The 15,583-nt window shown below is 35.4% G+C and overlaps 1 protein-coding gene across 1 annotated transcript in view; it reads left to right on the forward strand.

The window, feature by feature from the left end:
- Positions 1-15,583, forward strand: part of RpL32 (Ribosomal protein L32) — a 92,281-nt gene that overhangs the window by 43,645 nt on the left and 33,053 nt on the right. The window contains exon 2 of the mRNA XM_090371784.1: positions 10,173-10,284. Coding sequence (XP_090227910.1) covers positions 10,192-10,284 — 93 coding nt within the window. The 5' untranslated portion in view covers positions 10,173-10,191. The remainder of the gene's footprint in view (positions 1-10,172; positions 10,285-15,583) is intronic.

A 15,583-nucleotide genomic window follows, 5' to 3' on the forward strand; every position in this document is an offset into this window, starting at 1 on the left:
ACCTTTTTATTCAGTCAATTAAATCTAATAATTTGATTACTGTAGTTGAACAGAAATTATTTTTCAATGTTTGAAGTATAAGTTTGTATTGCTTTTATTACAATTTTTTTTTTACAAAAATTGTTGAGCAAAATATTGATAATGGTATTAATTAGCATATTTAAAATTATTTCTCCAAAATTACCATTTTTGTAAACATCATTCAAAGAAAATCAATCAGTAATCAATATATGGTTTCAGATGAGTTACATTGATCATTAAACTAATTTTGCATTCTGGAGAATTTAAATAAGGCCAATTTCTGTTTAGTATACATCAGAAAATGATTCTCTTGCTGGTCATCTGGAATTTTTGCGTTTAGAGAAGGGCAGAGCTTACAAATTAAAAATTAGTTTTAATACTTAAGTGAAAATTTTTTAATCTTAACATTCTGAAAATATGAAGGCATCTTTATAGTGAGGGAGACTTAGGAATGCAGAATGCTGCAGAAATTTATAGGCATGTAGAGATATCAAAGATGAAAATATTAATACTTCGGTGAAACACCCGTATGCATTCTTTTCACATTCGAATAAATGTAATTGTTCATATGAATTTAAACACTGATGCTTTCTCACTATTGTCTCCTGCAATTGAATATAGTAAACTACTACAAGCAGCATTTAAAACAAAATAAATATTATTAACATCGATGCTGTTGGCAATTACTGGTATCTGTTCTAAGATGTCAGTAATCTGATTGAAACTATTCAAATTCATAGGAAGTTCCACTAACTTTGACTTGCTTAAATTATCAATTTCAGCACTCTGTGCAAATACCAACAACATCAAATCTTCACTAATCACAACTGAATAGGCAATGGAAGGTGCTGGCTGAAATATTAATTATAAAAATACAATACAGTTATTTTTTGAAATAACTTGCCAGCATTCAGGTACTGTATGGCTATTCAGGCACTCTGCTGATTGTGGGACCGTATGAAATTCTTAATTTTTCATAATCATAATTACTTGTAATATTATTTTCCAGAGCCTTCTCAGTTTTTTCTTCTAATATTCACTTCTTTTCAGGACTGTCACTTATAAATGCCTGTGATGACAAATAGCTTGGAAATTAATTTTGGATACTTGAAATTACAGTGATTCTCTTATTTTTTTCCATCAAATTTAGATGTTTGTCTAACTATTTGGGATGGATTGAAATGCATCTCATACCTATAACAATATGAAATATATAAACAATGTTATGCTCTCTTCCGAATTTCACTTCACTTGTTATTATCATCTCATAGATGACTGTTATTAGCTTTTACAACTAAGGATACCCTAGTCTGCATACACTGGCCTATAGTTTATCAAAGGTTATTTTTAATTACACTTAGTGTATTTATCCAGACTAAAAGTTTCAATAAATAAAATTAACATTACATATCGTAGAAATGATTTTTTTGATTTCTTAAACAAGCATGCACTTCTTCAGTGTATCCAATATACGAAATGAATATTTTATATAAATGAAACAAAAGCTGAAGTTCTGACAAGAATATATCTGTTTCATTTCCTTATGATAGCTAATTGTGTGTTAGATAAATGTACTATCATTTCATTACTGTTAAAGTAAGTAAGTGTACTACTATTTAAGATTATTTTTATTATAAATGGTAACTATTAATGTACCACAGACTTATTTTAGTGAACTTCCCATTTGAATGTTCATATGGCACAAACTTTCCTTGGTATAGCTTTCAACCATTTGTTAAAACAGTGTCCTTCAACGGAAAGCTAAAAACGTGTATTTTAGGACCACTTATAATTTCCACACAGGAACACATTTTCCAAGCATTATTAAAAATTTCAAAGCACTTTTAAGAGATGAAATATTACAAACACAAGTTATATTGTGTTTATAACATTCACAACAGTACAAATAACACGAACAAAAGCACCACCACTATGTTACTACTAATAGTAACAAAGGTTCCGTGACCTTTACTCCTTGGCCCACTTAGCACAACAGATTAGAGCACTGATTATGTAGTGATAAAGCATTATCTAACAGGGGCAACAGTTGAGCAGGCTCAATTCTGATGGGATTCTTCCTCTTGCTCAGATTACCAACTTTACGGGGCTATCAATTGAAATTGAGGAAAGACAGTTAATGAATAAATGTGTGGAAATTTGCCTTTAGCCAGCAGGTGGTCGTATGGATTCTCGAGAATAAGTAACATTAGTCTTCACCACTGGCAAAGTATTGCTTATTGGAGGTAGTGCAATATCAGAGCAACTCGTTGTGAAGGCATGCACAACATGAGATACATGAATATCAAAAACTATGCCATTTCACCTAATTTGGTGGTCTACTATGAACTAAAATGATGCTTGTCACTAACTTGTTAGATTACCAAATGTTTATATTCTTTAATATTAAAAATAAATAATTTCTAAATATAAAAAAACATGAAGTGGGAAAACGTCATTATAATAATATTGTGTATTCTTTATCACAAACTTTTTACCTGGGAAAATAATACTTTACAACATATAGAGTTGAAATTGGGACTTCCAAACCTAGTAAAGAGGAAAACTTATGCTGGAATTTCTTATCTGGGTTCTACTTTAATTAAAAAAACTAATTCATGTTGTTGAATCTATATAAATATTATAAACACATGCCTCTTGTCACAATCTGCTTTTCCATGTGGTTGTATTAACTGTTAAGTTTGTGTTTTGAAATTAAACTGTCAAATTCAGGGGGGAAAATAATGCATAAAACATGAACTCTGTTCTTTCAACTACTTCAACAGACTTCGAGTGTTGGCATTCGAGGTGAGCGGATGCACTTTGTCAGGGCTTCTCAGTTAAGTGGATTGGATTACTGTTGATTAGTGCTTTTAAATATTTTATTTATTTAGATATTGTTGGATTATTTTGTTATAGGTTTTTCTGTAACAGTTTGATTTTTATAATATTATAGATATAATTTTTTAAACTAATTTTCATTGATATTTAGCTAATTTTATAATGGTAGTTATGAGATCTGCTTTAAACACGTCACAGGGTATCGTGACTCGCACAGAAATAGCCGATGGCACTTTACGGGTGAGTCATGATTTAATCTGTTGTGGAACCTGTGGAATGTTTTCCAGGGTCGACCTGGTGACTAATCATAGCTCACCTGGGGATTCTTTTCTTTGTGGTCAATGTAAGGCGTGCACCAATCTTAAATTACAATTTGGTGCACTGATGGAACAATTTGAGTCACTGAAAAAAACGGGTGCGTGCCCTCGAGAATAATGCATCTGGGAGCTCGTCAGGGACTCAAGGCTCCAGCAATCTACCAAGTGATGCACACCCAATTCGGACCTCAAAACAGAAAAACCAAGTGCAAACTACTCTGGTTAAAAAGGACTTTGTTTTATTAGGAGACTCCATTGTCAGGGAAATAGGGAATATTTTTTGTAATAAGGATAGGTGGAGTAGAACCAGGGTATGTCTGCCGGGAGCAACTATTAATGATGTCACCAACAGATTGTCAGATTTTAAGGGGGTAAAGAGAATATTATTATTCATGTGGGGACTAATGATATTAAACTTACACGATCTGACGATTTGTTGGTAAAATACAAAACCATGCTGAGCAAATGCCGCGAGCTAGGCCACAATGTCTGTGTCTGCAATTCTGCCCAGACACGATAGGAGGGATTATATGTTAAAAGCCTTGTGGATTAACTCAAGACTTGGAAGGACTCTGCAAGAGTTTAGGGGGGAAATTTTTATCAGCATGGCCCACACTTGTAGGTAGAACGAATTTGTTTTGTAGAGGGTACACTTAAACAAAGGTGATGCAAAAGTTTTTGCCAGTATTACTGAGGATACCTTAAAGGTTCGGAGAAACTGCTAGTTAGGGGTGATGTGGGTAATACTGACACGCGTTTATCTGATAATATTGGTCAAAGTAACTCTTGCACATACCTCAAGAGTTCTTATCTGTTGTCCCAACTGGACATTATCTAGATGTTCTGGGGGCAGAATCGTTTCAAGTGAGCGGGTAGCTAATGCCAGGGAAGAGAGCCTAAAAAAACTTAAAGGGTTGTGTTAGGGTAGTTAAATATACAAGAACAGTAAGTCTTAATTGTTTATATAGTAATGTTAGAAGTGTCGTCAATAAAATGAGTGAATTCGAACTGCTGGTTAAAACAAGTAACCCAGACATAATAGGGCTTCCGGAGACGTGGTGCCACCTGGAAATTCGGGATGATAAGTTTCAGCAAAGCTTGTATAACGTATTTAGGAAGGATAGGGAAGATAGAAGGGGTGTTGGGTAATGCTTCTTATCAAAGTAGCCTGAGTGCGACGATAGCTTTCACGGATTCAGACGTTTCACATGCTAGTATAGAATCTGTATGGTGTGAGATAGATGGAAACAAAGGTGTAATGCGAGTAGGAGTAACCTACAGACCAGGTGATTGTGAAGATTATGACGAAAGCCTCTACATGCAGATGGACTGGGCAAGTAAGCGTCAATGTCTTATTGACGATTTCAATTTTCCTCTAATTGATTGGAGTAAATGGGAAGGAAACTCTGGGAACAAAATTTAAATCAACTAGATGACATGTTATTTGTATCAACATGTCAGGGAAAGTACTAGAGAAAAGAATATCCTAGACCTCATCATCATCCATGAATCAGATGATATAACAGGGCTGACAGTAGAGGAACCAGTAGCAGGAAGTGATCAAGGAGTTTAAGGTGGATGATGATGAGAGAGGTAACAGTAGTAAAAGGCAAAGGAATGGGTTTTAATTTCAGAAAAGGAAATCACGATGCCTTAAGGTACTACATGGCCTCTATTAACTGGGTAGATATTGCAGAGAGAATGAATACAATTGAACTGTGGTATGCTTTTAAAACATTAATCCCAGATGCCTTGAATGTATTTACCATTAAAAAAAATACTCCATGAGGAGGGTTCCAAGTTGGATGAATAGTGAAGTTGCCACATTACTTGAGCAGAAAAGGGTAGCATGGAAAAGTTAGAGCAATAAGAAGTACTGAAGCCTATAACAGCTACAAGATGATCTGTAATAGAGCCACAGAAAAGGTTTGACAGGCAAAGGCAGTTTACGAGAAATCACTAGCAAACAGAGCAAAGAGAGGGGGGATAAGGAATTCTTCACATATATAAATGCCAAGAAGAGCAGGACAAACCAGATCGGACCTTTACGTAAGGGAAAGGGGATAGTATTAAATACACCAGCTGTCGTTGCAGATTAACTCAACAGTTATTTTGCATCGATATTTACAAATAAACCTTTTGTGGCAATGGGAAATTGTGGGAGCGAAGTTAAAAAATATGTAATTAATGATATTGAAATTTCGCAAGATTATTTAATGAAAAAACTTTCAAGCCTACAGGTCAGGAAGGCTCCTGGAGTTGATGGAATATACCCTATAATCCTAAGGGAGGTGGCAAGTGAGTGCATTGAACCATTGAGGCTAATTATGGGAGCATCACTATACTCTGGGGAGATTCCCTTGGATTGGAAAAGTGCCAATGTATCTTCCATACAATAAGGGTGGCTCTAAGAGTGAAGTGGGAAATTATCGGTTGGGAAAATCATGGAGGTAATGAACAAGCGTGGAATTCAGGATCATTTGGATCGAATTGAAATTTTCAAGGATACTCAGCATGGTTTTGTAAAGGGAATCATGTTTAACAAATCTGGTTCGCTATTTTGAAAGGGTCACTCACCAGCTGGATTTAGTGAATAATTTCATTGTTTATTTAGATTTCAGCAAAGCTTTTGACTCAGTCCCACGTGAGTGGTTGCTTTATAAACTGGAACAGGTTGGAATTACTGGGAAAATCCTTAGATGGATAGCAGGATGGCTTCAAGGCAGGAGGCAGAGGGTTGTGATAAATGGCTATTCCTCAGATTGGGTTGATGAAAGGAGTGGTGTTCCCCAAGGATCAGTATTAGGACCACTGTTGTTTTTAATTTTCATAAACAACATCGATGAAGGGATAGAGGGCGTGATGTCTAAATTTGCAGATGATGTTAAAATTGGTAGAGTAGTTAATGATCACTGTCAAGCTGAGCTTCTTCAGAGAGAGACCCAGATAGACTTCAGGAATGGTCAGAAAAATGGCAGCTATGCTTTCATCCAACAAAGTGTAAGGTATTACACCTGGGAAACAGTAATCCCAAAATAACTTATTCACTTGGTGGAGTTCAACTAAACCCAGTACTGGAGGAAAGGGACTTGGGTGTTACAATACGGTCAGACATGAAATTCTCTGAGCATTGTAAACAGGTTTCAAGGAAGGCCCATGGTGTCCTATCAAACTTTTGCAAGTAGAGATAGGGACGTGATAATCCCATTATATAAGGCTTTTGTTAGACCACACTTGGAATACTGTGTTCAAGTATGGAGACCACACCTAAAGAAAGACAGAGCTTCTTAGGTGCTTCCGTAGCCAGGTGGGCAGGAGCAGCAGTGCGTAGCACACGCTTCTTGATTATACCAGGGTTCGAGCCCATGCCCATCAAATACGGAGGATGTGGAAAGGTCAGGGAATGACCACCACATATCTCCGGAGCAATATGACCTTAGTTGCTAATGCTCCTAAAAACCAAATAACAAACATCGAGCTTCTTGAAATGGTGGAAAGATGGGTAACTCTCCTTGTGAGATCGGCAAAAGGGCGTCCTTATGAAGAAAGACTTCGAATATGTGGTTTTTGCTGAGTTTGGAAACTAGACATCTTAGAGGAGATTTGATTGAGGTGTTTAAGGCTCTGAGAGGCATCAGTAAAATGAATGAGGACAAAATTTTCAAGATTATAAATGATGCTAGAACTAGGGGACATAAATTCAAGTTAAGGACTGCAGGAAGTTTTATTTTAGCCAGCGAGATATAAATTATTGGAATAAGTTGCCTACATAGGTGGTGGAGGCTGACAGTTTGGGGAAATTCAAAGGTCATCTGGATAGTACCTTCGCATGAGTGAAGTGCATAGGATGATAGGTTTAATTTCCGTTTTTTTTTTAAATTAATTATTATTATTTATTATTTTTTTTTATCATTGTTTTATTTGGGTTTTTTTTTTTTTTTGACTGGTGCAGCATAAGCCAAAAGCTTTCTTGCACCATGCGGCCATTACTAATACTAACTAAGTAGACATTAGTGAACAAACTTTTGCACATTTTACTTGTTACTTTCATTCTTTCATATTTTAAAAAATTGTATAAAGGGTTGACTCTTTCATTGCATCTGTTTCTTTTTAACAGTTTCAATAAGGCATTGGACAGTAAAATTGAAAGGGAATTTATCTTTTCTGTTTCAAGAAATTTAAGTCCATTTTTCAAACGTGTCTCAGCGATTCAAGTAAAGTTACAAGTTTATTATTGTTCTTCTGGAAATCAAAGGATGATGTATCGTGGATTTGTGTTAAACTGAAAATATTGCTACGTGTTCACAAGAAATCCAAAATGTTGATGTTCTGAAACTAAAAAACACTTCAAGTGACAAAAAATGGGAGCCATGTTATTAGTGGAATCTCATTCTAAGAATCCTCTTAACAAATCTATGCTCTGACTGCAGTATAACTGTACTCCTGTTTAGGTGGTTGTATACTTTTTTGGCCAGCAACTCCATTATGTTCCTCAGAATACAATTTAAGCTGCCAGGTCTGTAATTATTCAAATCACCATTTGATTCCTCCTTTATTGATTTGGGAATACTCTTCTCTTCCACAAGGACTTCTCAAGAATCCTAAGAAGCTCTCATTATGGCTTAGGGTTTGCTTACCTCCTTTTATTCCTCAATATAATTGGATATATTCCATCCATTCCACTTAAAGTTATCACAGAATTATTCAGTATGCTGTTAGAGAGCTGACTTACTTTTTAGTTGAGATAATAGCCTAGTAGCTTCTGTAATTACTTTCTTGAAGGTTTCCCCATCTAGGATTTGCTGTTGGTAACATCAGCTGGCCCACTGTACAGAATTTAAATAAAAATACCATAATCACTTTTATGAAAGCAAATATGCTTCCCTTTATCCTGGATTGTAATTACATCTTACTTACTGTAATATGTAATTACAGTAAATCCCCAATCAATATAGTGATCACTGTCACCTACTAGTTTTCCTTTTCTGCTGATAATTAGGTCGAGGAGTATTGATTTCTCTCATTTCTTCTCTAACATACCAGTTTAAAAATATTCATCCACTAAAACCACAAGTCCTGCTACTGTCTAATCCCTAACCCCCAAGTTCAGTCCACTGGAAGTTAAATCCCTTGTTATAAGGCATTATGATTTACTGGCCTTTATGCTTCCCTGTATAGTTGTTAATTGTGTGCATAAGTCATTAAGTCATTAACACACTTATTTTTGTTTTTCCAGTACTTATGCCATGCCAAACCGAATCAACATTGCACTGGCCATCTCTATCAACTGAATGTATTCCCTTAGATTTTGTTTTAACAGAATGGCCATTCTCCCACTCTTGTTCTTTCTGTATGCATTCTATTCCCCATTAAATCTGTATCCAAAGTCTGACACCACGTTAATGATATTCCTACAGTGTCCAGATTGATTACTTAACCAGTACAGTAATACCCCGACTTACGCTACCCCGACTTACGCGAACTCGGAGTTACGCGGTTCTTGATTTTTTTCGTTTGGCAACGCTGCCGCCCACTATCTTCAAGGTCGTTTTTCATATGTTATCGATATACGGTGCGACAGCGGAGAATGAGAGCGAAAGATGAACAAAATTCAACTTTGTTGCTTTTATGTTTTTTATATCAGTGAAGGGGAAACACATTTCACCATAATAACGTAAAAACCAACACAATTCCAGCTATCGGTATAATCGCAAATGCAATTAGATCGAGTTTACTACCAGTTTATAACAGATTTCACTAGCAGAAACGCAACTGGATTTTTATTGTTTTATGGTAGTAACCCCTAGAAATGTGAGGTGTTAATAGTGTATCTCTGCCTTTATGGTGTTGTTTATTCAGTTGCTACATGCGCGCAGCTTTGTTTATGCGTATCAAGCGTGCCTCCTCGTTTTGTAATTGTGCTTTATTCCCTAAAAATGAGTAAAATACTTAATTAAAAGGTGTGAAAAGGAAGCGTCCTGGTGAAGACACTGCAGATTCAGAGAGAAAAAGAAAAGCAATTATCGATAAACAGAGGCGGACTGGGTCAAAAATTCTTACCCGGGAAAATTTATAGTGGCCTCATACTATGGTTTATGGCCAAAATCACACTGGCCCACCGGGGTTTCCCCGGTAAGGCTTATGGCCAGTCCACCTCTGTCGATAGAGAAAAAATATGAAATTGTGAAACGCTTTGAGCGAAATGAAAGACCATGTGATATTGCACGTGCTACAGGCCTAAATGAAGCAACGGCGAAAAGCACATGACAATTGCAAACTTGACAGGTTGAAAATTGAAAAGGGCTCAATTGTAAAGGGCTTAAAAATTTTAGAAAACATAGACTCCAACGAAGAACGTGTTATAGCTACAAAGCAAGGAATAAAAAAAATTATTAGCTTGCTACGAAGAAATTCTGCGTGAAAAAAAGAACGCGATGTGTCGTCAGACGAATTTGTTAGATTTTATGAAGCCATCGACATCGAAATAACTTTTTTACGTAAGTCATTTGTTTTTTTTAATACATATTTTGTATTAATATGTATAAAGAACTGCAATTTTATTAATATTTTTCTTCTAAACTAGTGTTTTTGTTAGTCCTTGGTCCCAATTAAGCAAAATTTATATGTATTTATATGCAAAGTTGTACCCCGACTTACGCGAATTCGACTTACGCGATTTTCGTCGGACCCACCTATCGCGTAACTTCGGGGTATTACTGTACTTCAAATTCATCAATTTATTTACCCAGTTCCTGCAATTAATGTTCATCTTTATTCTAAAACAGCCCATATATTTGCTACTTCCATGAGAACCCTCAGCAGGCTGCTGCATATTCCAATAAATCAGATCATCTTCCAGTATATATATATATATATATATCTTCTAAATCTTTTCTCCTATAGCTTCCATTATATTGATATAATTTAAAATAAAATTACATCTTATTTTTATATATATATATATATATATAAAACTTATTTATTTTTTTAAATCAGATAAGTGGTTAAGCATATAATGGCTCTTCGTCCTTTGATAAAGCCAAAAATTGTGAAGAAGCGGCTTAAAAAGTTTACCCGACATCAATCTGACAGATATGCAAAATTGAAAGTAAGTAGGTTTTTATTGTATTTTTCAAATCTTGTAATTTTGGACTAATGTAATTCGTATAGTTATTATAAGAAATGTGAATTACAGTTTTTTGTAAGAAGAGCCTTAACTCCAAGTTTATCCACCACCTTAATCCACCCACAGCTCTGTTCACGATGAGATGTTATTCCAGGAAAAGTATAGTATATTCTCTTGGTACTGTCGAACAGGGATAGTGCAATTTCTGTACGACCTCCTCGATAGTGACCCATACATACGTTGAGCGCCCACTATCATCCCTCTATCAAAGTCTTACAGCATTTATCCATACTGACATCTAATTACAGGTTGGCTTAACATGATTAATTCATCCCAAAAGCACAAAATGGAAATGCATTAGTCGAGTATAATAATCAATAGAAATATATAAATTTTCTTAATTTTGATTAATTAATTTTGACCGTGACCTTCAAAAATGTCCATAAAGAATTTTAAAAATAACTTTTAACTGTATACCATGTAAAAGAGAATAAAATGTTTAATGCACAAAATACATAATGAAGAAAATAACTTTGCTATGGAAATATTTGAATTCTCTCTGTCTGTCATTGGTTTGATCTCTTTATCAGTCTTTTGGCTTTGTTTTTTTCTTGCAAAAAAAACAAAAAACAAATATATATATATATATATATATATATATATTACAAGCTTCTTTAGGCCCTGGCGAAATAACATGCTTCTTTTGATGTAAGGATCAGCATCCATTGCCTTTTTTGTTTAAGGTTCTCTGCAAAAAAGATTTTGCCTAGTTCTTTTCCCATTATCATCTTTGTGGTAACATTCATCTGGCTCACACTCTTCCCCCCCCCCCCCTTCAGCTAGGTACGCATGCTGTTCTTCTATTTGAAGGAGATCATTGCCACTAAGCAGTTTGAATGAGAATTTAGTGATTCTTGAACGTTAGCTGTATCCAAGCCTTTGAAACCAAGGTCATTACCAATATTAGGTATGTCTTCATTAACTTTTTGAACTGCATCTTTGAAGCCAGTAAAATCGTTTGTACAATGGGGTAAAAGATGCATCCAAATTGCTCTCATATTGCTGGCTGTCACTTCTTCCCACATTGCATGAATGTTTTTAATGGCCACTTGTATGTTATATTTTTTCCAAAATTCTAGTACAAAAATTGCATTGTTGTAGTTTAAGTGCCTGTGCAAATGTTCTACGGAGACAGTAATCCTTGAAAGTTAAGATTGTCCCTTGGTCCCTGGGTTGCAATAATGAAGTTGTACTTGCCAGTAAAAAAAAAAAAAAAACCTTTTTCATTTAATTCATCAAATGCCAAAGGATGGCCTGGTGCATTATCTAAAAGCAACAGATCTTTAAAAGTAAGATTAGTTTTCTTGCAATAGGCTTCAACTCTTGGATAGAAATAAGATGTAAACCAGTCTTCAAATAGGGTTTTGGTCATCCATGCTTTTCAGAGTCCATAGTCTAACGAAGGACCATTATAATGTTGCTCGGTTGCCTGTCTGTCCATCCGTCTGTAACAGCATTGTATCTCTGGAACCCCTAAATCTATTGACTTCATTTTGCATGGGCTTGTACGTAATGCCATATTGATCGTTGAAAATAAATTCGGTGGGGGGGACAAAATTCCTTTTCAGGGTCCGTAGCCTAACGCCATGTTGATCGTTGTTGAAAACAAATTTGTTTGAGAAATGTGGGGGCAAAATGTTGACAACCTATAGCTTATTACACACTGCTGGAAAGAGCTCAACTAGTAGGTTTAAAATATTTTTAAAGTTACAAATGGTGGCACCAGACAGGAAAATGTAATTTCCATTCTTTCCCCCATCTATTTCCATTGCTAATGGAGCAAAAAATTTAAAAATCACATTAGCTATGTGTTATTCAATGCTTATCAAGGGAAAACTATTTTCTACTTCCGATTAAAATCTGTCATTTACTTTTTATGTTAAAATTAAAAAAAAATATTTTTATTGTACTTTGTACTAAGTAACTCTCCTTTTGGTGCTAAATAGTTAGTTAATAATTCTATAAAGGTCATTTATAAATTTTGCAACAAGAAATGTTTTTTAACAATTTTCAAAGCTGGAGTTGTCCCGGCAAGGAGGACTCAGAGAGCCAGCGTTGGGGAAGGCCTGCATGGCCCTCGTTCCCATATCAACAAAACCAAATAGACAATGTTTTCATTAGTTCCTCAGTTTTGCGCTTTTTTTTTTTTTTTTCAGTTACCATAAAGCTCTCTATTTGAGAGCTTTGACTCCATTTGTGACTACAGACCCTTCATCCCAGTGCCTGGCACCCAGTAGTTGATAGATTTATTTTATTTGAATGCAAAATGACGAAGAGTTCGATGACTGACTGTATCCTTTTAAAGTCTTAGGATTTTGTGTATAGTACACAAGCATAGGATTCAATTTAAAATCGCTTACAGCATTATCTCCTAATAAAAGCATTAGTCAATCTGTGACTTTTTTTATACCCAGGTTGCAATGCTTCATTTGCACCAAATAAGTTTTAGGTGGCATCAGTTTCCAAAATAGACCCATTTCATCTACATTAAGTATTTGCTGATTGTCATATTTGCCATCCTGAATGATTTTTTGCAATTCTGTAGGGAATTTGGCTGCAACATCTTCAACTCTAGCAGCTTTCCATGTTACTTTAACATTATACAGTCCTGCTCAATTTTTGAAACATTCAAACCACCCCAAACTAGTAACAAACGTTTTAGTCTCCCCCTTGATATTTTGTTTTGAGCTTAGTAAAAATGTTTATAGCTTTGCTCTCAATATTGTCCTTAGATCTTCTATCCAAGAAAATGGCTGTAGGCATTTCTGATATGAGCCATGGAATTCTTTTTTTTTTTTTTTTTTTAATTACAATCTTCTATCAAAATTGATAGACTTTCCATTTCCGTCATTATTGGAGTTCTGTTTCTGGTATATTGTAAAATGAAAAGTTGATGAAAAACTCTATTCATCCTTACAGCTCAAGATTGTTTGTATGGTAGACTCACTGTATCCTAGATCTCTTATGGTTTTTGTTTTTCCACTTCTGTGTTTTTTAATAACTTCAAGTTTTTCAGGTTAAGTAATAACCTTTTGTTTTGTTTATTAATTGCAGTCACATTTTTCACTTTCTTTTATCCATAATTAACAGGGGTAGAAAATTGGAATTTAAATATGTTTGCACGTGACTTTATTAGAGGGAGACAAACAAGTAACATGTCTACTTCCGATGGTTGATGAAATAAAACAAATGTTTGCCCGCAGGCAGCGGGCAAACATTTCTTTTATTGCCACCAGACTTGCATTGCGTTAAGTAAAAAATGCTACGTTTTTTTTTTTTTTTTTCAAATCGTAGCAACTGAAAAATGCATTAATCAAACTGTCGTTATGAGGCCTTGCCATACTATACTATCTATGTGAATACGGTGTATCTGCATTCACATAGACTATTACAGCTGTATATACCTGCATGTGGTGGGTTTGTCCACTAGTGAGAAGGATGGCAGCGTTTCAGTGTATTTTTAAGCCCAAATATAAACTAAATAATAGTTGTTACAAGATCCACTCAATACTTCATCTAAGAAAATGGCTGTAGGCATTTCTGATATGAACCATGAGTTCACTGTTTGTATTATAGCTTATGATATGTATAAGGCAATGGTCAGGTCACGCCTTCAGTGTACAGGTCTGGAGGCCTCATTTTAGGAAGGATGTAGATTTGCTTGAGCATGTACAGAGAAGGGTAAAAATATTGGTTGGTTGGGGGGGGAAATGAAAGGATCCTTTCATTAGAGGCTTAAGTTCTGCAAATTGCAGCAGCTGGAGACTAGGCATCTGTGTGGTGATCTGATTGAGGTGTATAAGGCCTTGAATGGTTTGAGCATGCTGAATTCTGATGGGATTCTTCCACTTTTTTATTATTATTAGCCATATGGTGCAAGGAAGCCTGAGGCTTATGCTGCACCAGCCAAAAAAATATTTCTGAGTTACCCTGTGAGTGTGTATGTGCTGACATTTGCCTTTAGCCAGCGTGTGGTTAATTGCTGGAACAAATTTTCATCTGTCATTGTGGAAGTTGATAGCTTAAATAAATTCAAGGAGGAACTGGAAAAACATTTAGAGGGAATGGTTTCGTGAATTTTTTTTTTTTTTTTTTTTTGCTGATGCTACATATATGCTTGCTTTCTTGCATCACATGCCACTATTACTATTCTCAAGGTGGTCTAGTAGATAAACCAATCCTGGCTGTTGATTCTTTTCCTTCTACCTGGTGTAAAAAGTACTGATCAATTAAAACCTTGTGCATTCATTGTTCAATTTGAGTCACTGTTATGGGCACTTGTCATAGAGAAAAATAAAACTGAGAACTCGTGTGGGCCTCGAATCTAGTGACCTGTCAAGTGATGTGTCTCCTGAAGCAGGACCCTAGAACAGAATTGTCAAGTGCATACTGTTCTGAAGACTGTCAGGGTAAATAACTTTTATTTTTTATTTTTTTTTAGGACAGCTAAACTGGAATGTTTGTTGGAAGCAGCACTTTATGTCACCAACAGATTGTCAGGTTTAATAGGGGAATAAAGTAAGCATTGAAAAAATTGGATCTGACGATTTGTTGCATAAATATAGAACTATGCCGAAAGTCTTGTGGATTACAATTTTTTTTATTGCATGTACCTCTACTTGTAGGTAGAAGGATCCTTTTATTATTTATTTTATTCACCCCACATAGGGATGGGATTTATTTGAACAAAGGTGACGAGGATTTTTGCCAATATCATCAATGAAACCTTAAGGGTTCAGGTAAACTGCTGGTTAGTAGTATATAGATATGTATTTATCTGATGATATGGGTTAAGGTAGTGCTTGAAGAACACATCAAGAGATCTTTGTTGCTGCCGATATATCGGAAGAGCCGACAAGAGGTCCCAAGGGTAAGAATGTTTCAAACAATTGAGACGCTCGTGCTAGGGGAAACAAGCACAAATAACTTCATGGGATGAGACAGTGCTAACCTAATAGGGCTAATGGAAACATGGTACCACCCAGAAATAGGGATGACAGAATGTACTATATATATATAAAGAATGGGGAAGAGAGAATTGAAGGTGGGGTCATGTCTCTTATCAAAAGAGACTAGCATGAAAAGAGCTTTTGCAGATTCAAAATTTATGCTTGCCAGCATATCTGTGTAGTAAGAGTTGGAAGCAAAGGTATAGTGTGAGTGAGAAGAACCTATAGATGGAAGATTATGAAGAGTAGTATGATGACAGTCCCTAGTTGTA

The sequence above is a fragment of the Mastigoproctus giganteus genome, chromosome 4, assembly GCF_048544385.1.
Source record: "Mastigoproctus giganteus isolate SK-2022 chromosome 4, ASM4854438v1, whole genome shotgun sequence".
Lineage (NCBI taxonomy): Eukaryota > Metazoa > Arthropoda > Arachnida > Uropygi > Thelyphonidae > Mastigoproctus > Mastigoproctus giganteus.